At 37.7% G+C, this 25,967-nt stretch overlaps 1 protein-coding gene across 1 annotated transcript in view; it reads right to left on the bottom strand.

Moving 5' to 3' along the window:
- The window catches only part of igf1ra (insulin-like growth factor 1a receptor), a 101,297-nt gene that overhangs the window by 67,977 nt on the left and 7,353 nt on the right, over positions 1-25,967 (bottom strand). The window contains exon 2 of the mRNA XM_079446528.1: positions 20,027-20,590. Coding sequence (XP_079302654.1) covers positions 20,027-20,590 — 564 coding nt within the window. The remainder of the gene's footprint in view (positions 1-20,026; positions 20,591-25,967) is intronic.

Raw genomic sequence — 25,967 nt, 5'->3', positions numbered from 1 at the left:
AAAGAAATACAGGTGGCTCTTGAATATATTTTTAGAAGAGACATACCTCTAGAAAGCTATTGGTTTTATTTTGGCTGTGTATATCCAGATATAGTAACAGCAGATAATAAATACCTGATGGGTGTGCTTTTGGCAGCGAGTAAGAAAGCAATCGCAAGAGAGACCAACTTTAGATAATTGGATAGATGTGACCATAGAGATTTATACAATGGAAAAGATCACTTTTCTTTTTACTGCATTTTATTTTATTTTTACACTTTTTAAGAAGGAAAACAGGTTATATTTTGAAACAATTTAACGAAGGTTGAGTATAAATATTATACTATATAATATTTATATATAGTATAATATTATACTATATTTAAATTCGACATAATTGTACAAGAAATTCTGTGGTTGCATTGAGCAATGTATGTAACTTGAAATATGCTACATGATTGTTCTTAAATGAATGTTCACAACAAATAAAAATAAAATAGAATATATATATAAATAGAAAAGTGTTGTTTGAAATTGTAATAATATTTCACAACTTTAATGCATTTCTGTATCAAATTCTAATCCATTAATATAATGAAAATTCATATCCTGAGGTTACAATGAACTCCCCTGGTGTCATCTGATTGCTTGATCAGAAGAAAACACTAAACATTTTTCTCGAACCCAATCGGCACAGGCCAAGTGTTGCATCCTCAAGCAACCACATGTCCCGCTGTTACAGTAAACCCTTGTCCAGTGGCTATGGCTGAGTGAAACAAAATGTTCTGACTGGGAAACCTGCTGTTCCACAAAACATTCAAACATGTTTTCACTCTCTCCACTGTCCCAAGACACAGCAGATTCCCCTGTATGAAAACATAACTGCACAGAAAACAGTCCTCTTTTTTTTTCTTTTTGTGCTTCACAGAACAAAGAAAGGTTTGAAACAACATGAGGGTAAGTAAATGATAACAAGAAAATTTTTGGTTGAACTATGCCTTTAAAAGACAGAGGCAAATAAATCAGTTGGCCTGGAGTCACACTGGGCTGCTTTGCAAATTGCACAGTGGAAATCCTGATACATGTCCTCTGAAGCCTAACACCTGCTTTATGATTCATTGTCTTGTCATTTCCTTTCACATATATCTTTTTATCCGTTTTTTTCCTCCTCTCCTCCGCTTGAGGCCATTACAACCTGGATTATGGCACTATGATGGAGCTGTATGCAAACCAGTGTACATGAATGACGGATTGATTTAATATGTTCCCTGCAGGCAGCAACTGATCCCTGCCATACAGTACGGAGATGCTAACAGGCCATATGGGAGAAAAAATACAACACGCTGGATTCCTTTCCGAGGGCCGAACCGAAAGTCCAGAGATGGCAATCTGTCACATATCCGATGTTAACATGCAGAGGAAACAGCAGAGGGCGAAAGGTCAGCTAGGGGGCTTAATCTAATAATCAACTCACAACAATTACCCATTTATGTGGGAACAGCCTGGTCATCTATGGAGTCGCAAAACAGGCAATCAACTTCTCCTAATCACGGTGATGTAAAAAAAGTAACTAATTAAAAAAAAAAAAACCTGAGAAAGGAGGGTAAATGTTTGCCGCATTCTATGGCCCAGATGACTGACTTGCATATACAAAGGGAAAACATCACAATGCTGCGGGCTTCTCCAACAAAGCAGACTCTGTGTTCTGCACAAACTCTTGCAGTCCACATGGTCACAGCTCTGGGACTCACATTTGGGGCCGGGCTTTTGACGTTTTACGGGAATTTTTGTATCAACACTCACATTCGGCATGTAGCCATAATGGCTGCCACTCTCACTCAGCTCTGCTATTTAGGGGAAGCGTCTGCTATAAGGTAAAGCGTTCCGTTTAAGAGTTCAGAAAGGATAAAAAAAAGACAAACAGATTGATCTAGACCACACATGCTTTTTAAGGAAATCTGGCATCCTTGTTGCTCATGAGGAAGGCATGCTTAAGTGCTATAGCCATGCTGAATTGGGAACGTTACGCAGAGTGCCCTTTCTCTACGGTTTCAAAACAAATAAAAATAGAAATGTGGTCAACTTGGGACGTTATCGGCAGCAGGTGGAGAGCGAGCTAGGAGAGACTCCAGGTCAGATATAATAACAACACAAAGTTTGTTCCCACTCCAAACAGTGTCAGAGTGTTTACATTAGAAAAGGGGACAAAAAAGCAAATCCGTCAAAAGGTGCCTGTGGAACCTCAAGACAAATGAAGGGGAAAGGAATGTCCAACCAAGCTTGTTTACAAGTATGTACATGTTTGGTTTGGTTTACATGCAAATCACATCATATGAGAAAAAGCTTATTCAGTAGGAAGACAGTAAATATATAAAGTGGTATTACTTCATGTAAGAGAATTCATAAACAACTGAAGTCAATATAACCAGCCATTCCCAATTCAATATAATTCCCAAATATTCAAAAAAACATTTAAAGAATTTAAAGGGTTAGTTCACCCCAAAAAGGAAAATTCTGTCATTAATTACTGAGCCTCATGTCGTTCCAAACCTGTAAGACCTTTGTTCATCTTCAGGACACAATTTAAGATAAGTTTGATGAAATCCGAGAGCTTTCTGACCCCGCACAAGCAGCAACGGAACTGACAAGTTCAAGGCCCAGAAAGGTATTTCTAGTCTCAAATGGACTATTTTAACAATGTCCTTACTACCTTTCTGGGCCTTGAACTTGTCAGTTCCGTTGCTGTCTATGGAGGGTCAGAAAGCTCTCGGATTTCATCCAAAATATCTTAATTTGGTTTTACAGGTTTGGAATGACATGAGGGCGAGTATATGACAGAATTTTCAATCATGGGTGAACTATACCTTTAATACTTTTATTCAGCAAGGATGCATTAAATTGATCAAATGTGACAATGCTATTTTTTCAATGCTTTCAAAATATCCTGAAAAAAAGTTATTACCATATAAATATTAAACCTTTTACAGCATTGACAATAGCACCAAATTAGCTTTTTAAATCACAGGAATAAATTGCATTTTAGAAGATATACTTCTATCAAAAACATAAAAATAAAAAAAAATCATAATCACAAACATTTGAACAATATTTGCATGATATTCCAATGATAAAAATAAATGTGTAATGGGACTTGATTTTAACATTCACATTGTATTGAATTAGGGTGAAAACTGGTTTTTATATGGTTGAAAAAACTAAGAGGGCTGAAAAGGACATCATTTTAGAGCTAATGTATTATTTTTGATGCCAGATTACGAAGACAAACAATTTTTTTCACTAATGCACACAATAGAAACATTCACAATGAGACTAACAGTAATTAGGGTAGATTTTTGATGTTGAAAAGTAAAATAGCTACATTAAAAGTAATCGGAAAAAATAAGAAAGAACAAGTGATTGGCTTTGTGAACATTGTTCGCTTGTTATTATCGTCTAAGAGGAGATGCGAGTGCTCACATACAAACACTCAATCAACACACAAATACACACCAAACTACATCTTAGTAAATTAATTAATTACAATTAATTACAGTATTTCTGACTGATGTTTTTGCTTTAAGGCAACTGTTTCTGTACTTTGTAACTGCTCTGGTAAATGCAGGTACAGTTTTTTCTATTCTTGCCAGCAATGATAGTTACTGATCTTTAGATAAAGTTCTCTTAGGGGATGCCTTCGCATTCAAAAACAGCTAGACGCATTAAAGCGGAACAAAACTAAATGCAGGTGTCAATCAAAGTGACAGAACCTAAAGCAATAAATAAAAACTAAAGGAAAAAATAGAGTAGATTTACTTAAAAACTTAAACATAAATGACACTCCAAAACTAACTAACCATTTAATGCAAAAAATGAATTTTAGTTTTGATGTAGTTTTTTAACAGAATCTTAATGAAAAAAAAATCAAAATCACTGCTCTCAACTTTAGTTTTGGGTGCGTAGATCAATCAGTAACATCACTTTCAGATAAAGCATCCGCACTTGCTGTTTCTTCTTAATGACTTGTCATTTATTTTTATTTTGCAACAGAGCAATTGACAATCAAATGTATTGGCAGCAAGCCTTCTTCAGTGAATCATACAATAATATTTAAAAAACAAAAAAAAACAAAAAAAAAAGTGAAGTCCCAGAATCTTACATTGCAATAACTGTGAGAGAAACCAGGAAAAAACAGATGCAGCATTATTATCGTTAAGAAAAAGTAAAAGAAACTAAAATGTTTATTAACGAAAATAAATATAAAAACTATATTCATTTGGAAAAACTGAAGCTCAAATAAAATACATGACCACAAAAAAGTAAATAAATAAAAAATAAAATTAGCCTCAAAATCATTTTAGTTTTTGTCAGATATATTCTAAGTTTTACATTTTATAAACCAAAATTTTATAAGCTAAGTTTTATACAATTTTATAAATTTTATCATTCACCTTTAATGAAAATGTCTTAAAAAACAATTGCTGGCACCTGAGAAATTTGATGCAGCTTTTTAATGAATAACATTCAACTACTAACTTTGAGGCCAAAAAAAAAAAATCATACAATAGACTAAAACTGAAACTAAAAACTACTGAAAAAAAAAAAAATAAATAAATCTAACAATTAAAACTAAACTAAAAAAAATAAAAAAGTAGTAAGCCAAAAAAAGGACTTGGTAACATTTATAAAATGCCTTTTTGGGGCGGAAAAAAGGTCTGTTGATTTAATCTAGACATGTATTTTTTCCTCAAAACTGGCAGACATGACATGCTTTCATTCTAAGGCACATGAAATACTGCACATCACAGATCAGCTCTCAAACGAAACAAATCTCAGCCAATTTCAGACTAAAAAGTGTCTGATTCCTGTACAATCAATCCTTCCAACCCTTCACCATTCATCACTTCATAAATCACAGATGAGCATATTAATAAAAGAAAACCACGAAGGCCGCAGACGAGGGGGAAATTCTCCCACAAAGCCCTCTTTCTTTCACTTGACCAAGCAGTGGATATAGCCGTGCTGTTGTGCACTCGAGAAATGTTTAAATTTATCTGACACAGTAAATGTCCAGGCAGACAGCTCAGAAAGAGTGTGTGTGTGCTGACACAGGAGCACAGCTGTGATTCTCCTGACCTTTATGTCGCGTGGTGGGGTTGTCCCGCGTTTGCCGCACTCTCCCGTGGGAAACACAGACATCTCGGCCTAGACAGAGCACTGGCTGGCCATCAACACCACACACGAAGACACACACACACTCTTAGCAAAGTTCAAGATATTTAAGGACACATGAGAATGGATTATCACCCATTAATGAAACATCTGGCACGCCTTCAGTATCTTGAAAAAAGATATGACGCTGAAGGTGACAGTCAGAGAAATATGTCAGTCCTGTCATTGATTTATAAGCCAGCTTCCTAAAATATGCAAAACCTGGACGTAACCAGGTGAATCCACATCTACCAGTCCAACGATGGATGGCACCGCTCACCCTTGGCAAATTAAACCATCGTCACGTGCCAACTGGTGATTCCTACGAGAGGCAGAGGCCAGCCAAGGAAGTCCCCATCCGGCAGAAGGGAACCGTACCACACACCCACTGCCACCTGTACCCATTCAACAGGACACTGACAACAACAGACAGCCTGAGGATGACATAAGAGCGAGAGAAAGAGAAAAACACACAACAAGTGCAAATATAATGATATTAAAGCTGGTGTTAAAGCTACAGTACGACATTCAACCATACATCATACAGTTATGAATTTAAACAAACCCCTTTTAACATACGCTAATATTTTTGAAAGAAGTCTAGGTAACACTTTATTTTAAGGTGTCTTTGTTACATGTTACATGTACTTACTATTATAATAACATGCAAGTAACCGTAAGCCAAACCCTAATCCTAACCATATAGTAAGAACATGTAGTTAATTACTATTACTCAGTACTTAAGTGTATAATTGCACTGTAACAAGGACACATTAAAATAAAGTGTAACCGAAGTCTCTTATGCTCACCAATGCTGATCAAAAATACAGTAAAAACAATAATATTGTGAAATAATGTTTTAAATAACTTTTTCCTCAAAATGTAATGGGTCCCACTTTATATTAGGTGGCCTTAACTACTACGTACTTACATTTAAATTAATAATTTGATACAATGTACTTATTGTGCACATACATGTATTTACATTGTACTTATATTAAAAAAAATACCTAAATGTAGTTGCATCTGTAATTAATTTCTGTAATTACATTCATAATTACACTGTTGACCCATCCCTTACACCTTAACCCACCCTTAAACCTACCCATACCACCAAACCTGTCCTTAACCTTACCCGTATCCCACCTCAATAGCAGCAAAAATGTTTTAAAATACAATATGACCACAATAAGTTCATTGTACTTATTTTTGATGTAAATACATAGTAGTTAAGGCCACCTAATATAAAGTGTGACCATGTAATGTATTCCTGTGAAGACAACGCTGAACTTTTAGCAGCCATTACTCCAGTCTTCAGTGTCACATGATCCTTCAGAAATCATTGCTGTGAAATATTTCTTATTATTAATATTGTTGGCAACCACCAACAACACCGTAGCAAAACATGGCCAAAAATTACACACAGGCAGTCGCTCTCATTTTCTTCAGGAAATATAAAAATCCAGTTATTTCTAGGCAGTCAATGTAAAAATCACACACAGATCTTTAACAATTTCAAAATAAATAAATCAAGGCAATGCAATCATAGTGATTCATGGAAGGGTTAAAGAGGGATTGAGCTTATCAGAGATATTCCAATGAGCTGAGTAACTCCATATGATTTCCTTTGTAATTTTATGACTGCCTTTCATCTTCACAGCACATACATGCCTGCGGAGACAAAGAACTCCCTTACACTTCCCACACGTTCTTACACAATAATGAGCTCAAGTGTATTATTTATGTTCACGCGCACACACGAACATACTATGAATCGAGCATGTGGCTTCTCTCAAGGGAAACAAATCCATACATGAACAAAAACTGACACATGGCTTGACTTTAGCTTGACACACTGGTACTAAAACAAGCACACTCAAGTGTGTGAATTTTTAGCTTTTAGAATGTGCCTCGGAGTTATTCGAACCAATAAAAAACATTTTTAAGAAGTTCTTAGCCACTTCATTCAAAAAAAAGAATGAAGGCTTGTAAAACGCAATCCTTTGCAAGTACCACAGAGTTTGAGACATGAAATATGGAGCTTTTCCTCCAATAGCCTACAGATCAGTCAGTTTACCTTTTATTACTTATTATTAAGAATAATAAACTTAAGAGTTTTAAATAAATATTTGAAGTAAAATAGATTTTGCGAGCTGAATCATCCAATTAATTGAAAAGCTCAACCAACATATTTAGACAAGGCTACTACAGCATTATTATGAAATATTATTGCAATTTAAAATCATTATTTTCTGTTTTAATATATTTTCAAATGTAATTTATTCTTGTGATGGTAAATTAATTTTTAACAGCAGAAATCATTCTAACATGTCAATTTGTTCAATTCAATTCAACAAATTTTTGTCACTTTATTTCAAGGTTCTTTAATGAATAAAAAGTACAAAAGAACAACTTTTGTAGCAATGTATGTCTTTACTATCACTTTAAATCAATTTAATGCATCCTTGCTGAACAAAATATTTCTTTTAAAAAGGACAATTCTAGCATATGTTGAATAGACTGTGCATAGCTCTATATAAATCATATATGTAATACAATGCATTTTGTCACTTGATACCACTTAATTCCTAGTGTTTGTTTTATTTACAGTACACTTCTGACAGAAACGTCAGTACATTTATAGTCACCTAGATGTAAAAAAAAACAATAGCAGTCTTACTCTAGTCTTGGGCATGTGAAATGTGAAGGGGTCTAATGTAACAGTCGTTGAGCTGGAGGCAGTCAGGGACACTGGAACTAATGCGAAAGACAGGTGGCACCACACTTAAGAAAGGATACGTGCGATATATATCGTCTGCGATAATGTCGTAATTGTTGTTTTAACGATTTGACATTGTAGAGTATTTTGCAAAAACCAAACAAAACACCTAAGGAATGCACGCTTACATTAGCCTACGTGGTGATGAAGCAGGTTAAACAGAGCACGTGCGCATTTAGAGTGTGTTCTTTCACTGCATGACTCTGTCTATTAAAATGCATTAAGAAAGATCGCAAAATTCAAGATATGGGGGAAGAAAATGTATATATTTACGTTTAATGCTGTTTTTTTTCTTCAAAAAATAAGCATGATTACAAATGTGATATTGATTTATACAACAGTTGAATAAACAATAAGTTAATATTAAGAGACTTGCGTTTTAGACACCATATTGCCTGTTTTTGCTTAATTTCGCCGACAAAAATTATTCCTAACAGCCACAGCACTGTTTTGCGTCTCTGAGCAACATGACAGTGCTTCGTTCCTGAATGAGTCAACCGTTTAAATGATTCGGTTCAGTCGCAATGATTTCTGCCACTTACTGGTGGTTTTAATTTCACATTTAAAGTCTATTTTAATTTTTAAAAATAATTGTAAATAGCAGTATTCAGTGTTTTATGTTTAAAATGTAAAACAAAGTATGCATTTCTAACTGGTTAAAGCACTCCATGTCCCTCTGAGCTGCATTAAATAGTCTGTAAATACATCTAAATGCCACTTCAGATGCAACTTCTGCAAAGATTCATTTTGATGAGACTGGTTTCATTTGTTTGGTAAAAGCCTAAATGTGTGTTATCTTAATTGACTGACTAAATGTAACAAACACACACTGCAATATATCGTCTAATTATCGTTATCGAAAAAATCAGAAAAAAAAAAAATGGAGATATTTTTTTCAATATCGCACACCCCTACGTGAGTAACTTCACCCCTGGTCATGAACTCCTGTCAACTGCTCTGCCCTCTCGATCCGCTCGAGTCTCAAGAACCACCTCAGAGTCCTTCAAATCAGGAATCAAATCTCTATAACTCCTCTTTCTGACAATATAAGGTCACACCACATCCATTAAAGATGCAATCCATCACCAAAGCAACTGACAGGACACTTGCAGCACAGAGAAAGCAGGTGCCGTCACACAAGAAGAGTGCTTTTGGATGGCCGTGGCTCGCAATGGCCTAATCTTTTCTGATTAATTATAAGACAAGTTCAAACACAAATAGTGTTTAAAAAAATTAATAATAATAATAATAAAATAACAATAACAATATATAGAATAATGTAGATATTTTTGCTTTAAAAAAAATGTCTTTTATGATATCAATATTTTTGATACCATAGAAATTTCATAATTCTTGTCACCAGTGTCAATATCACAAAAAAACAGCCTAAATAAAAAATAAATAAACTCAAGCTCATTGAAGATGAGTATGATTAAATAATAAGAAACTAATTACAAGAAATAGGACAACAAGAAAACTACAGCAGAACAAATAAATAAGAAATGCAACATACATTGTATAACGTTCTTCACTGTGTAAATTAAAAATAGATTTCTTCTTATTAAAGTTACATGAGCATTGAGATATTTTCTCTCTTTTGTTTCATTAACAAGAATGTCAGACAGCAGGAATATTAGACTGCTGTCACTTTAAGAGCTGCCCCGATCCAATATACAGTTACACACGTGTTTTTGTTTCTTAGCTGTTTGCGTTCCCTTAAGACCTAAATTACTGTGTTTACAAGTATACTTGCAAAGACGGGTATTTTGACGCACAAGTGTTTGTATTTAACCGTTTCTAGGCTTATAAAGCAGCAAAAGTCACTCCATTCAATACTAACCATCTTCATGTGCGCGTGTTTTTCTGACAGCGCATGTACATATAGCGAAATTAGTTCACTTTTGCTGCTGATTGCATTTCAACAACTTAACATGTGCACGTGTTTTTAAGCATTGCGGTTTAAAAACAAGTGATTTTAAGTTTTTTGTGACCATGTAGCACAGCAACATCACCTGAGCATGTAACCGCGATAAAGACGATAGTCCAAAATCTCTACCAATTGACAAATTTCTAGCGGTTAATGGTGTCTACCGGTATATCGGCCACCCCTAGTCCTGCATCATAGTTGCTAATTGAAATATAATACTTATTTGTTTATAAATTGGTTTTATTAGAGAAAATAGTGACATTTATTTATTCATTTATTGAATTCATGTCACTCACACAGTGACAAATGTGGCAAATCATCATATCTGGGGGTCCTTGGCATCAAAAAGTTTTTAAAAACCCAAAATTAATGAACTGGGCCACTTCTCCATTCAACTGCCACAAAATAGTGTGTGTATTCAGACGGATGGTGCCACACTATGCCAGCTCTGCCAACTACCAGAGAGGACACCCACAGTGGCGAAGAGAGAGCATTCGTCATTCCTGCCACGTAACCTGGACTGAGAAGAATCTGACATGTTGTGGACATGCCAGGCCCCCTGAGCGCTCCAAAAGGAAAGCGTAGTATTCGTGCTTATTTTTATGAATGAGTGTGGAGAGTGGCGGATGAATCACGACTTCTGTTCAGAGTTAGCCAGAAGGCAGCAGCCAGATCCACGCACATACACACAATACACAGATCACTGCCTTCCTCATACAAAGCCACCAGGCGAGACACACAAACACGCAGGAAAATGTGTAGGGTGAAGATACGGCTATTTGAAGTGCGTGGGTACGTATCTCTGAACACGACCTCAACTTACTAAAAAGAAATCCCACGGTTCTCTTCTCTGCATTAAATAAAAATCACAAACCCTGGCGCTATTCATGCAGTTTTCCTGCATGTTTAATAGTCTATAAATTCAGAAGCACGACTATGTATATAAGGCAATAAATATGTGGAAACTCATGAATGTATAGATGCTTGTTTTAATACTCCACAGCTGCTTCAATCACATGGCAGCTGCCATAGAAACAAATGCCTTTGTTGTTTCATTCACACAACGGTATCCATATGGTAACTGAAAATGTCCTTTACAGTAGAACAATCGCTCAAATAAATAACTGAGACTATGATTTGCATTATTGTACCATAGCAGATCATTTGATTCCTTAATAAAATAAATTTGATTTGATGCAATGCAAGTTACTTTGGATAAAATATAAGCAAGCATAAATATAAACATCATTACATAATTCTATTTAGGTCTAATCAATATCTAGATCTAGTGTTCAGTTCAGTAACCAATCACAGACCTGATAAGAAGCATTTAAAGAAGCTAATTAGTAATGGCAACTTGTGTAGTGTATTCCAGCCTTTAATAAGCAGATTCCTATGTTTCACTTATACAGAAATAAAGTAGTAAAGATAAAGAAATAAGACCTGACACTTGACACCACAAAAATAACAACAATATTAAGGCAAATGATCAATCAATCATAGGTTTTGTTACAGTTGTGCAGCTCTAATGCCCTCCATGGTTCACAAAGTCCAATAGAATCCAGTAAAACTGAGCAGGAAAAGCAGTTGTGAATATACTGATTTTGTCGTCTTCCGTGTCGAGTCCAGTTCCGATCACTTGAAAAAGATCTGACCAGATTATTGAATCAGGGGATTTTTTTTATGTCCAGAAGGAAAAACAGACAGCATGTTTGCGACAAGAGAAGGACAGTACACCAATTAATTTAGTTTACTTGGTTACATATAAGCAAACAAGTTTGCCTTCTCAGCAGATGGAAATGGAAGATGATGTCTGTTTTCTAGATGTCTGCACAAAGAGCTTTAGAAAAACATTTGGACATGTAAAACCTCCCACACATGTCTGGGCAAGGCCAGTGATTACACACACACAACCTACAAGGATGAGACACTGGACACAACATCCTCCTGACAAAAACGGACACCACTCCTCGACACCCCCATGTCTTGTGTCTTCTTGTGCTTCTCCTTTATCATCCTAAAACGCACTGACTCGGACTACTGAAGTCTATTCAAATAACACAACCACATCCTGATCTTCACATAGCATCATGTATCTGTTTCTATCATTACAGCAGTCAAGAGAGTACAGCAAACCATTTAAAGAGAATTTCAAAATTTCCAAACATCCAGGGACATCTGCAAAACTGTGAAAGTCTTTGCTTCAGAGCCAAACTACTACACTTGGTACATCAGCCTCATACTAAAGATTTCTAAAATTATCTTTTTGTTACAAACACAGGGGAGTTACCAATGGGGGAATTAAAATATAAACAAGACTATTCAAAATTAATGATCATACATTTTCCAGTAAAGTGAAAGATGTGACACTTGTGACTGACATTTTCTTTAGTGGACGGTTTGTATGTCTTTGCTTTGAATGAGTCGCATTATATCAGTGAAGGTCAGACAGACAGACAGATACACACAGATAAGAGACTGAAAGACTGACATAGCAAACTGTCTATTTGTCAGACAGACAGACTAGATAGATAGATAGACAGATAGACAGACAGACAGATAACTGTGTCTATTTATTAGACAGACAGCTAGATAGAAAACTGTCTACAGACAGACAGACAGACAGATAGAATACTGTGTCTATTTATTAAACGGACAGACAGATTTCGAAAGATAATAAATCTGAAAATAAGATTACAGAAAATAAATGTGCATTGTTAATCCTTTTGATCTTTTTTTTTTTCATCGCAATGAGAAAAACCAAATAATATATTTCTGATGTGCAGCAAAAGATAATTGAGGTTCACAAATTAGAAAGTGGCTTTAAGAAAAGAGCTAGAGCAATGAAAATTCCCCATTTCCACCATCAGGGCAATAAGTAAGAATTTCCAATCTACAGAAAATGTTATTAATCTGCCTGGAAGAGGACGTGTGTCTATATCGTCCTAATGCACGGTGAGAAGGAGAGTTTGAGTGGCCAAAGACTCTTCAAGAATCATAACTGGGGAATTGCAGAAAAAGGTTAAATTGTGGGGTCAGAAAACCTTAAAAAAAATATATCGAACAGTACCTACATCACCACATGTTGTTCGGGAGGGCTTCAAGGAAAAAAAAAAAAAATAAAATAAAAATAAAATCAAGACAAGAAACTGCGGTCACACTTTATATTAGGTGGCCTTAACTACTATGTATTTACATCAAAAATAAGTACAATGAGCTTATTGTGGTCATATTGTATTGCAAAACATTTTTGCTGCTATTAAGGTGGGATACGGGTAAGGTTAAGGACAGGTTTGGTGGTATGGGTAGGTTTAAGGGTGGGTTAAGGTGTAAGGGATGGGTCAACAGTGTAATTATAAATGTAATTACAGAAATTAATTACAGATGTAACTACATATAGGTAATTTTTAAATATAAGTACAATGTAAATACATGTATGTACACAATAAGTACATTGTATCAAATTATTAATTTAAATGTAAGTACGTAGTAGTTAAGGCCACCTAATATAAAGTGGGACCGAAACTGCTTTCACCAAAAAACAATCTCCAGCATATTCAGTTATCAGACACGACTGGAGCTTCAAATGAGACTGGCTTCTATGGTCAGGTGAAGCTAAAAAATGAGCTTTTTAGCAGCAAACACTCGAGATGGGTTTGGTGAACACAGGGATAAAAAGTACCCCATGTGTACAATGAAATATACTGCTGTATTTTTGATGTTGTGGGCCTATATTTCTGCTGGAGATCCTAGACATCTTGTTCAGACACATGGCATCATGGATTCTATTAAATACCAACAGATAAAAAAATCAATAAGTGACTGACTCTGTTAGAAATCTTATAATGGGCCATGTTTGGATCTTCCAACCGTACAATAATCCAAACACAAACCTCAAAAACAACACAAAAATGGGTCACTGAGCACAAAAGCAAGCTTCTGCTATGGCCATTTCAGTCCTCTGACCTGAACCCTGTAGAAAATGAGTGAGGTGAACTGAAGAGAAGAAGCACCAACATGGAGCTGTGAATCTAAAGGATCTGGATATATTCTGGATGAAGGAATGGTCTTTGATCTCTTGTCAGGTGTTCTCCAAACTCTTCGGGCATTGTTGGAGAAAATTTAGAGCTGTTAAACTGACAAATGGAGGTTTCAAAAAGTATTGAATAAAAACGGTACCGTTAATAGTGTCCAATGTGTATTAGAGAAAAACATTTATTTCGTAATTATATTTCCCCCCATTTTAAATTCTTATTCTTCAATGAAAGGTTAGATTTTTGTTAATTTTTTTAAATAAAAGATCAAAAGGTTTAACGATGCATTTTTATTTCCACAGCCTTCTTTGATCATATTTACCAAGGGTACCAACAATTCTGACTACGTGTGTATATAGATCAACAGACTAATACATACATAAATACGCAAATAGACAGATAGACACACAGACAAACAGATAGAAAGATAGACAAACAGAATGATAAATAGACCGATCAATGGACAGAACTATAGGCTGACAAGACAAACAGCCTCACTCATATAAGAGCTGAGTGGATCTAGATCAACTTGACTGACCAGGACTGAACATCACAAAAACAGTAGCACTCATGACTAAACACTGAGCTCCGTTCTGATGAGAGGGTCAGTTTAGTCGTCATTAGATGGAACTATCTGAGCTGATCTGTGCTTTACACAGGAAAGCTGCAATCTGCGCATTATGTGCCACAGTTGAGGAATGCAAACAATCCCAGGTATGTGGGCCAAAGAGGATTCAAAAAGGTTTGATCAGACAAATCAGCTAGCCTTCGGGACAACAACAGGAGCTTGCGTTGTTGTTTGGGGTTGTATAGTAGCCCTGAAGCCCAGGGGGCTCAGACCCCATTATCCAACAATCCTCTCCCCCTCCCCTCTCCCGTCTGGGGTATGCAAGCGTGTTTTTCAGGGGAGGGAAGACATGCTTGTCTGGATCAGAGTGACCTGAGGGGCCCATTCAGACCAGACCACAGAGTAAGTGCAGTCATGAAACCCGCACACACAAAGAGCACAAACACACAATGTCAACAAGGCCACAAGCGAGCAAACAACTGGATTGGTCACTAGAGTAACAGGCAGGCGGGCGGTGGGGCCAGGAGTGTAAACAGTGAGAAGAGCTATCTAACGGCTAGAGCTGTTAACAGCCCGTGATAAGAGCCCCGGAAGAGAGAGAGGAGAAAATGGCAGTAAAACTGTTGAGAGGGGCCGTAAAGAAAAAAAAAACAACAGACAAAATAAGTGGTAAGGGAGGAGAGGTTGGTGGGCAGGAGGGAGGAAATTAAGGAGGGCTGATGGTTCACTCCCCCTCACTGAGGAGTTTTGTTTTTGTGCTTGTACACTTGACATTTCTGTGACATTTCTCCTTAACACTTTGCCTCACATGGACCTGGGAACGTGCGTTGGATGCTTCCTCCCTACAGTTCACCCCCTCCTATTCCCGCCATCAGCCGACCTGGCATTGCAAAACTTTTCTGAAGACAAAGAACAGACACACACTCACAGACACACACACACATACCCTCACACTACAAACATACATTAATCATACCTACAGTCACCACCAGGGGCTCTGTTTAGACTACAACAACATTGTCTGTTTGGTGTCAGCATCATAGTAAAATGAGCTTCTTTCAGTTGATGTAAAAAGATACTTGTTTGATCTTCAGCTGACCAATCAGCAGAAAGGGGTGTTTAAATCGAATATTGAAGATGTTTATCCATTTTTCTACCCCTGAACGAAAAATTAAGCTGAATTCTTGTTTTTTATTTTTTGGGAAAAATAAATTAAAAATGAAAGGAGAAGACATGTTTCTACTTTCAATATTAAATTTAAAAAAAAACAACTGAATGAATGATACACGTATTCAACAGCTTTGGTTACATACAATAATAAATAATAGTCATAATAACAGTTTATATGCCATATATCCTAAATGAATTTTCTAGGACTTCCAATTAAAAGTTCATTCAGCCAACTGAATTGCTTTGTGTATTCAAAGGCCGGATTGAATTGTTCACGACATTAGAAATAAACTCAACAGCTTTTCACATAAATTTATTCCTGAACAAAATCAAAATCCATTTCCTTATCACCAGAGCTAGATTATCCAAGCCATATAAGCAGGTTAGCAAACACAAGTATCCAGTCAGCGTGAAGACAAACACTGCAAATGGAAATTGCATTACAAATTGAAAATCCACACACTCCAGATGCATGCATGCATACACAGAGGTGACGGTAACAAGCGCATGCAAGAACAGGCAAGGAATGCTTTAATTTTCTTACATTTCAGAAAAAAAGCAAACAATAGTGCTGCTGTGGACACCCTCATCTCATAACAAACACGCAGAGTCTCGTGCACATACGCAAAAGCTGATTGGTCGCTGACAGCAACTCTTGGTGCAGTAATTAGAGAGAGAGGACTGATCCAAATTGATTACAAAACCACTGCGTGCCCTTCAAGAAACATCTGTGCACAAGAAAAACAAGGCAATTATGCCAAAGGGTGGAGAAGACTGTCCTCCACAGAGAGCCAGACAGGCTGCAACGAGTGACACGGAGAGGCTATGCCACCAAGCCAACACTGAAGATTTCTGTTCAGAAGTCTAATTCATTTTAGTGAATCACTTAGTTTGAATGGTTCAAAAAATGGTTCTATTCACACAGAGCCACTCAAAATTCTCTGTTATTTGTGAATCGGTTTGACCGAATCATTAGAAAGTACTGGTTCAAAGAAAAAAAAAATATGCTCACAGGTCAGGCATCATTTGCCTTCATCACCCACAATACATTCTTATTTTCCTCCATTGTAGAATTAGTTTTTACAAGAATGGCCTCAACGTTTTTGAAAACCTTGAAAGCTCCAAGTCAGCATGAATCAGTCTTCACAACCCACTTTTATTCTGTAATGTGAACCATTTCAGTGTAAAAGGATTTGCATTGGGGGGAAAAAAAAAATGTAAGGAGGGACTTTGGCAGGATTTGATTTTAAAAAGTGGTTTCTATATGAAATGTTGAAAAATAAGATGGCATAAATGAAGGCTTGTTGACAGCATTCATTCCATTTATATAGAGCTTTTCTAAGCACTCACCCCGCTTTACATTGTGAGGGGGGATCTCTTCATCCACCACCTAAAGTTGACGTTTCAGAATGGATCGTGATTACACTTTTAAAAAGTTAATGAATATGAAGTTCATTCAAATTAATCATTCACTGTAAAACCCAAAGCACATAAAGAAAGTAAACAGGGTCCATTTTGAGTTCATGTTGACTTTAAGTGTGTTTGAAACCAGCTTTGAGTCATCCTCAACACGACAAAACAACTCAGTGGAGGAAATTTGTACAGTACGCCCCTAAGTTCCCTCGTCTATCCTTGTCATTACCTCTCATGAGGTTCAATCTTTTTCACCATTTAACATCTGCACCTCAAGAACAAGACAAGCTGGCAACAGTAGGAAAATGCTGGGGTTTTGTTGACTCCTTTGAAGCTCCATGTGGAAACATTGACGGGAAGTGTACACAATCGGACAGGTGGCGGCCCACTGCTTGTTCCAGTAAGTTCTTTGGAGAACACAGATCAATCAGTCGGACCATTAGTACATCCTTTCTGCTGTGACTACCAGTCGTCCTCTTTGTTTGACTGTTTGAGCCTTGGATACAGGTGACTCACACACCTCCCCGCCTCTGCAAAGGCAAAAACACGGCATTCAGACACAAGATTACCATACTGAGCAGGTGTGCAGGGGAGCAAGTGCTGACACGATGTGGGCGGGACTGTCAGGAAGAGACTGTATGAGCAGCGCAAAGGAGAGTCACTGGAAAAAAAGGACACTCACGAGTCGCCCACTGCTGTGGATCAAATATCCCAGTAGGGTAGCAGCACGTCACCTCTGTGTCCTTCTCGTGATTGTCAGATTCAAAGAATTCCACCAGCAACAAACAAACAGTCCGGCTATAACAGAGCACGTTTCTGAAGAGGGCTGATTTCCTCTGTTTGTTTTCAGGCGGAGGGAAAGGGGAGGAAGGGCAGCTCTGCGACGGCTTCTCTGAGCCTGGGACTTGCACGGTCTGCAGGTCTCTTGAAGGCCAAGGGTGGGAGAGTGCTGTAGTGTTCTCATCCATTATGTTTTTCCCACCATTCTTGTGTGCTTGGGAGAGGAAGAGGGAGCAAACATTCATAACGGGGTAGTTCCCTTTCCCAGGCATTCCCGGTCAGATGTAGGGGACACACTGGCATTCATATCTTCTGACCTCATGACTACAGAGATAAAAAGTCACAGAAGATATTTTGGCCCCAGCCAGGTGGTTTTCTCACATTCTATTGACCCTATCCACAAGAAAGGGCAATTTAGGGCATCAAAGTACTATTGTAATATCTAACTGGCATCCTCAAATTAACCCCAAATTATCAAAGAATGTCTGGAAGTATAAACAAGTGTATAAACTAGTGGTCAAACAACATGGGTTTTTAATAGCTAATGCCAATAGCAAATAAAATGTACAAAAAAATTACACAACAGTCCCTCAAAAATACCAAAAAGAAAAAAAAAATCATTTAAAAATAAGGTGTGTAGGAACAAAAACAAGGTGTGTAGAAACCACATCATTCATGCATACATATACACACACATGCTGTATATACCAACCAATATGGAACTTGGTGGAACAAAAAGAAAACTTATTTTGCCCCAAATTTACTGAAACGTCACCACAAAACATTGAAAACAGAAATGATTCACCATCTACTGACAAAGCGGTCAGTAGAATTGCTCAAAATTGCCAAATAATCATCCTGGGGTACGTTTCCTGAAAGCATCGTTAACCAACTATGGTTGCAAGTTCTGTTGTTACCAGCATAGTTCAACGATTCGGTGTTTCCCGAAACCATAGTACAAACGAACATTCGCAATCAGCGTCACAAACTTACGTGGTTGGAACTGCAGCTCTCGACCTGTGGTTAGAAGCATAGTTTCTTGTTCATAAGATATATGGGCTTAAATAAATATGCTCTTGGGCACAACAAGCAAGCTAAAATGCAGTACTATCTGTATCTTCCATTCTATCTAAATATAAAATGGATTTTAATTATGTATTTTTGTAAGCGCCATTTTTGAGAAGTGTGCATGTGCATAAATGCCTAAGGGAACCCCGGAGTATGACGTAAGAGGGAACTCATGAATCAAACATCAAATAAAGCAAAATGTCAGGGAACAAAAAATAGTAAATTAGTCATCAGGTGTCATGTTCAATACAGCATCATCTTAGAGATCTCTAATCAGTTCAATAGCAGAAGTTATTCTTCCACCACATGCGTGTGACATCATTAGCAATGGCCCTATGTTGCTGAACCATTGTGGTTCAAACAACGGAGATGCGACCGTGTTCAGGAAACAGTCGTGACTAGCTAGTTCGTTTCCAAAACAATGCATCGTACTTTGGTCGTTAATCAGCGAGTTACGTCGTTGTTCAGGAATCGCACCCCTGGCTAATATATCGGTCTATCACTGCTGCACAATAAGCCATAGAAGAGCCTCAAACTTATGGCCAAATTATATCAATCCATCACTAGTATAAATACAGAAGTACAAAAATGCATAAATCAGCCAAATTCAATAGCAGTCAAACAGAAAATGGTGAGATTCAAGAGTGCAGTTACACATAATTTAGGGTACAAAAGCACATTTTTATGGCTGGATTTAGTGTAGACTCCTTCCAGAATGTCACCTTAGGTCACAGAAATCCTTGTTTTGTCTTCAGGACCCTCCATTTTCAACTACTGTCAATGCCTTTGATGAATTGGTGGACAGTCTAGTCATAACTCTCTCAACACAACATAGATTACACTAACCAAATATTTACCTGACAAGACCCTGCCAAAGAGACAGACCTCCAGTTCCCAAGCAAAGCAAACAGTGTCCCTCCATCGGTTTAGCTAAACTTAGCTTTATCTTATGCAATCTAAGCCTCATTTAGTTTCACCATTCATGTCACTATTCATTCAAATCCCATGTGAAGGAAAGAACGATACGCTAAACGCCAGCAGATGTGAAGCTGAAATAAATCAAACATTAGCGAGATCAAGTATGGTTGGTGGGTTCTTACCTTTCTGGCAGTCGTTTGAGGTCCAGCAGCGGTAGCTGTAGTTGTCATTGAAGCTGGTCCTAATGCACTGCGGGCTATCCTCCATGATACCTGGACAAACATCACCGCATTCTTTGGACTGCTTGTTCCCAGCGATATAGTTGTTAAACTCTGCATCCATAATGAGTGACCAGTCCACCGAGTCCAAGTAGCACAGCTCCGGGTTCTTTTCGATTCTGATCGCGCCTCTGGTGATGTTCCTCAGGTTGTAGAGGCCAATATCTTTCAGGCTGGTCATTTCGAAGATGACCAGGGCATAGTTGTAGAACAGGTTGCGTCCTCGGATGACACTGAGGTTGGGGAAGAGCACACTGAGGCTATCCAGGCCAGAGACTCGGAACAGGAGAAGGTAGTCAGTGACCATGGTCAACTTGGGGAAGGACAGGGTGCGAAAGTGCTCCTGGTTGAGGTTGTTGTTCTTGTCTCCAATGAGGAGGATCTGAAGGTAGCCTTCCACCACCGTGCAGTTCTCCAGCTTCTTGAACTCACTGATGTCATTGCGGATATCAATGTGAGGACCACAGACTGGAAAGGAAAAGAGGGAAAAGTACAGTTAGACTAACAGGATCAAAACATAACTTTTTAAGGGTTCTTTAATAATATTTATTACATTTTAAAACTTAATATCAGAGCATAATCAAGTCGGTCTTTTCAACAAAGCACACCTCTAGGATCAAGCTTACTTAAGGTGGTCAGACACCTATAAAAAACTGATTGGCCTGAAGTGAGTCAAATATATCCATTGTCAGTTGTAATTAGCAAGGGACAGTGGAAATATAATCTCTGAGGATGCTCTTAATTTATAACTGCTTAGAAAAGGATCTGCTGAGTTAAACCTTGGACACTGTAGCACTCCTAGAATTAAGACTTCATGTTAATGATGCTGCTGGTTATTTTTCTCTGTTTAAAGTCAACATGAAATCCAAACTGACTCTATATACTTTCTTTGAAATAACTGTAAAGTTTCATAAAGTTTAATCAAAACAAAATAACTTGCTCTCCCTGTTTAACATGAAACAACTTTCCTTTTCATCTGATGTCAATTAGGCCACACAGCCTATTGGATATTATCAGCCAATAGCCAAATATCTATTTAAGCTGTTTTTATTGTTGTTGTTGGTGTTGTTGCAAACTATCATTCCATTTAGCTACATTCTGTCAAATTGTTCTCATGCATTTTTTCATATACACACAGACCATGTTTGATCAACTAATACTTTTATGTTTTATCTGTCATTTACACATAATCAAAAGAAATAACTTCAAGGAAAAACTACAGATATATTGGATTTAAAGTTGTGATGAAACAGATCTAAAAAGAACTTGGTCCTAATGATCAGTTCTTATCAGGATTTTGAGATGTGGGCACTGCATTTAAAAATTAATGCAAGCTTGCAATCGCTTGAGGAGGGACGGGGTTGAGGCAAACCAAATCAATGGAAAAGTCCAGGATGTGTCACCACCAAGTTTGACGGTTTTTCCAGAAGATAAACATTCTGATCAAAATTTTGTTTATAAAAATGAAACATACATGGATGCATCATTCAAAATAAGGTTAACAACATGCATTTAGAAAACAGATAGGCTGGCTTTTCCTTTCATGGCAACTTTAGCCAACCAATATGATCCACATTTGCATGAGTAATATTATGAAAAACGAGCATGTAACACATGGAACATTAGCAAACGTCAAGAAGGTTTACATTCTCACAACAGTGAGAAGAGTAATTCACACCACAATAACAAAACAAATTGCACAGTGACCCCAACCGCCCCAGGTAAGGGCTGTGTCCTGGAGGGGGAAAGAGATCAGCAGAAGAATGGTCTTGACATATGAGCTCCTTTGGCTAAACCTTTTATGTTCTTAGAGAGGCTTAGGTCACCTTCTCTGATAGAGACAATATCGCAGGGCCTCTATGAGGCAAATGGGAAAGCTTTTCCCTGCCACGTGAAAAAATAAAAACACGACCACGGCTGCCCGAACACATGGTCCCACACAGAAACAACCTTATCAATCTCTCTTTACAACCACGCTCTAAATAGCCCTCTGCGAGGTGCAGATGACAGTGAACTTTTGAATAATGGGGGAAAGTCAAAATTTCAACAATCTCAGATTGCCTACTGTGCATTATTCTGACAGGAGTGGAAACCGCTTTTCCTGACACAAATTTCCTGTGAAAATGGCACGCTTCATGAATCTAAATCCCATTTGAGGTTACTCCAAAAATAGCGAGCTCGTTGTTTAAAAAAAAGATCTTTATTTGCTCCTGACAGTGTATTACGCATATCCAAAATTAGAACGGAAATCATTGCTCCACGAGAAAATAGTATTTGCTTTCCCGTATGCACTTGGGCTGCACTTGGGAGTCATGGAGCTGCATGTCTCCTTTGTTTCATTGCAGTATTTTTTTCTCCTCCACAATCCCGGGAGAGGGAGGAGAGCCGAAGTGACTCACACACAAAGACTAATTTGTTTGTTGGTAAAGAGAAACTTTAGTCCTTAGTTCCGGTTGGATCCATTAATAAATTCAGACGGTCTGGCAAGACACAAAGAGGGAGACACAGAGTGGGAAACAGACAGCGATATGGTGTCAGTTACACAAAAGTAGACCAAACTGAAGTATGAAAAACACTTGACAAGAGGTTATGCATTCGTTTGCACCGAAAACACACACACACACACCGAAAAAAAAAGTTTTGCCTCACAAACTGAATAAGAAATATGTGCAACTTGCTTAAATGGGTCTCACATCTCCTAAAGCTGCCACACAAGAAGAGCGAAGCCAACTGACACAAACGTGCCCACCAGTTGACCTCCACACTGAATCCTTCAGGATGATCCGAGGCCAAAGAGCTCAACCAGTTCCTATTCCCCTCACAAAGATCCGGCTCTTCCGTAAACACAGCCAGTTAGAGAAGCATCTGAACCCTTCTCCACCCTGTCAGGTTAGTGTTGCTTTCAGCAGGTCAGATTAAACGATCCAGTGCAACCGGGCTGGACAGTTTCCTTCTAAAAGCAATACAACATATTTTCAAAGATTACCCTGCAGAAATATTGACTTATTGCTCACTTTTGAAAAAAAACTAAAACTCTGAAATCTCTCTCGCCTACGGTTTTATTTATAAAGTTCCTATACTTGTGCTTTGCAGAGGAAATAAAATTATTGGAAATTATTAGAGGAAGATAAGTTCTAGTATAAACACACTAAAAGGTTTAAATAGATGGTAAATAAGATGAAGAAGAGTGGAAGAGAATGGCTGACTGCTGCTTGGCAATGAAGTTTTCATGTTTATTCAGGCTAAATTTTGGTATTATACTGAATACTCTATACCAGGTATCCTCAAATCTGATCCACTTTCCTGCAGAGTTTAGCTGTAACCCTAATCAAACACACCTGAGCATGCTAATCAATGTATTCAGGATCATTAGGCTGTGTCCAAATTCAGGGTCTGCATCCTCCTTAGGATCCTTCCAACCCGGTTGAAGGAGGAGGGATCCTCCGACGTCCGCAAAACCCGGAAGTCGGTGTTTGTGAATTTGGACAGCCTACCCTTCTTTCAGTTCCCTCCCTTACCCGTTGCTCATATCCTGTCGCCTAGCAACCGTGGCAGCGCCAAGCAAGAAGCGGGAAAATGGACAAACAAAGAGTTATTCTCCTCATTTTAATTCTTTTGGAAGAAATAAAGCAATTAAATAAATTAAATACTTTCTTTGCTCGTTGTCGGAGAGTTTTTTATATCAGACTACAAGACAGTCACATCCAGGTAAGCCATTATAGCCTATTTTTATTTGTTTTTAAGTATTCTACTAATTTCTCCTACAAATTCATTGAGCCGAAGCATAAACTTTAGCTTGTTTTGTCAGAGAAACTCCTCTCCCACTCCGCTACCGCTCGCTTCGTCCGCCATTACGCTCTGCCGAAAAGAATTATGGGATAGGTAGGACGGGAAAGGATCCACCACACCCATCCTTCCAATTCGGGGAAAAGGAGGACGTATTTGTGGGCCGCATTTGAAGGATCCTACGAATTTGGACAGCCTTCATCGCGGCGCTGTGACGTAACATCCTTCAAATGAGTACTCCGAAGGATGCAGACCCTGAATTTGGACACAGCCTTAGAAAATCACAGACAGATGAGTTTGATCAGGGTTGGAGCTAAACTCTGCAGTGGATTGGCCCTCCAGGGTAAGATTTGAGGAACCCTGCTTTATACAGTTTGGTAAAATACATGATGCAGCACAATCACAGCCAAAAAGAACATTTTAATTACAAGTGCCGTCTCCATTTTTTGAAAGAAAGCAATAATTTTATTCAGCAAGGATGCTTCAATGACATTTTTGATTACTTAAAAGACATTAATAATGTTACAAAATGTTTATGTTTCAAATATGTGCCGGAATAGGACAGGAAAATATATTTTAAAATATATTAAAACAGAAAACAGGTATTTTAAATTGTGCAGCCTTGGTGAACATAGACTTATTTTAAAAACATAAGAATAAAATCTGATGCTGATTATTGTAATTAGTTACAAAATATAGTAGTAATTATTATTTTATTTTAAAAAACAATGCACAAATAAGTCTACTGGTTATCACACTTCAGCATTATTAATGGTCAGAAAAAAATAGCATCAGTCAGTCTCTACCCTCTAACAGAAAATTGTTCCTTACCACTCAAACAAACCATAACAAATTGAGTTGAGAATGTGTGTAGTCAAAAACACAAGTGAACCCCACTCATTGGCCGCAAGATATATGAGTGAGGACATATGTGGCTTAATCTGTTCAAATCATAACCTCTAGGGTGCAGATTAAATGACAATTACGGTCATTATGACCCACTTGCATCACACTGGCCAAAACTAATATTGTGTCAGTCATCTGAAATGAAATCTCAGAAGCACTACACTGGGAATTAAGTAACTGAAACAGTCACAAAAGCTTATTCCACTTTTCAAAAGAAAGAAACATAATACAAAGGAAAGCTCTTACATCCTTCCCCAAGCACCTCAGCAGTGAGCAGCAGTATTAAGGTCCTCAAATCATTTTCCCAAAGAGGATTGTGCTCAGCTCTGCATTCAGCTATAATCATCAGGAATCAGTTCATATTATCTGGCCCCAAGAAGTTACATGCTCAGCTCTCGTTCATGTCACCTGAACTTGTTGTCATACCAAGATGCAAAATTCAGCTGCGAAACAAAACTGCCTACAATGGTTGTCTTTCACCATGAGCAAACAGTAACCCAGGAGAGTCCTTCATTCACTGTGGCTTTCACACCATGGTACAAACAGACTGGCCTGAAATCCAACTCCTGCTGTTTACATTTGATAACCTTTTGCTGGCCATCCACAGGAATCCCTGTACCTCTAGGAGAGATGAGGGAAAAACAAGACTTCCATACTGTCCTTCTTAAGATCCAGTCTGTAGCCTATTGGCTTCACCAAACATTTGTCCATCCTTCAGATCTTATTTCCAAATGAAAAAATACACAGCTATTTATTTGAAACCAAAAGCCCCACACTACAGTACGTCTTAATTGCAGCTGTTAAAGTGAAAGAAAATGACGACCCTTGTGGGACCGATTTATATCTGCAAGAGATTATCAGAGGTTACTGAAATCACTCTGAGTAATCATTCTCGGAAAACAACACAATTTTAGCAGTTTTCCCGCACTTCAACCGTTATCTGGTGGAGCGTTGTTGGGCGACATTAAATTCTTCCTGGTTTTGATGCTCAGTTACTCACAAGATAAGGAGCCAAATCCACTTGAAAGCGAGCATCACTATGCAGATCATTTGATGTGAGAACTAAGGATGCAAGGCAGTGACTGGTTGGAAGAATATGGCAAAAATATGAAAATGTACACCACTGTTAAAATGTTTTGGGTCAGTAAGATTG

Source organism: Barbus barbus, assembly GCF_936440315.1.
Source record: "Barbus barbus genome assembly, chromosome: 22".
NCBI classification, from domain to species: domain Eukaryota; kingdom Metazoa; phylum Chordata; class Actinopteri; order Cypriniformes; family Cyprinidae; genus Barbus; species Barbus barbus.
This window is presented reverse-complemented; position numbering and strand designations above follow the sequence as displayed.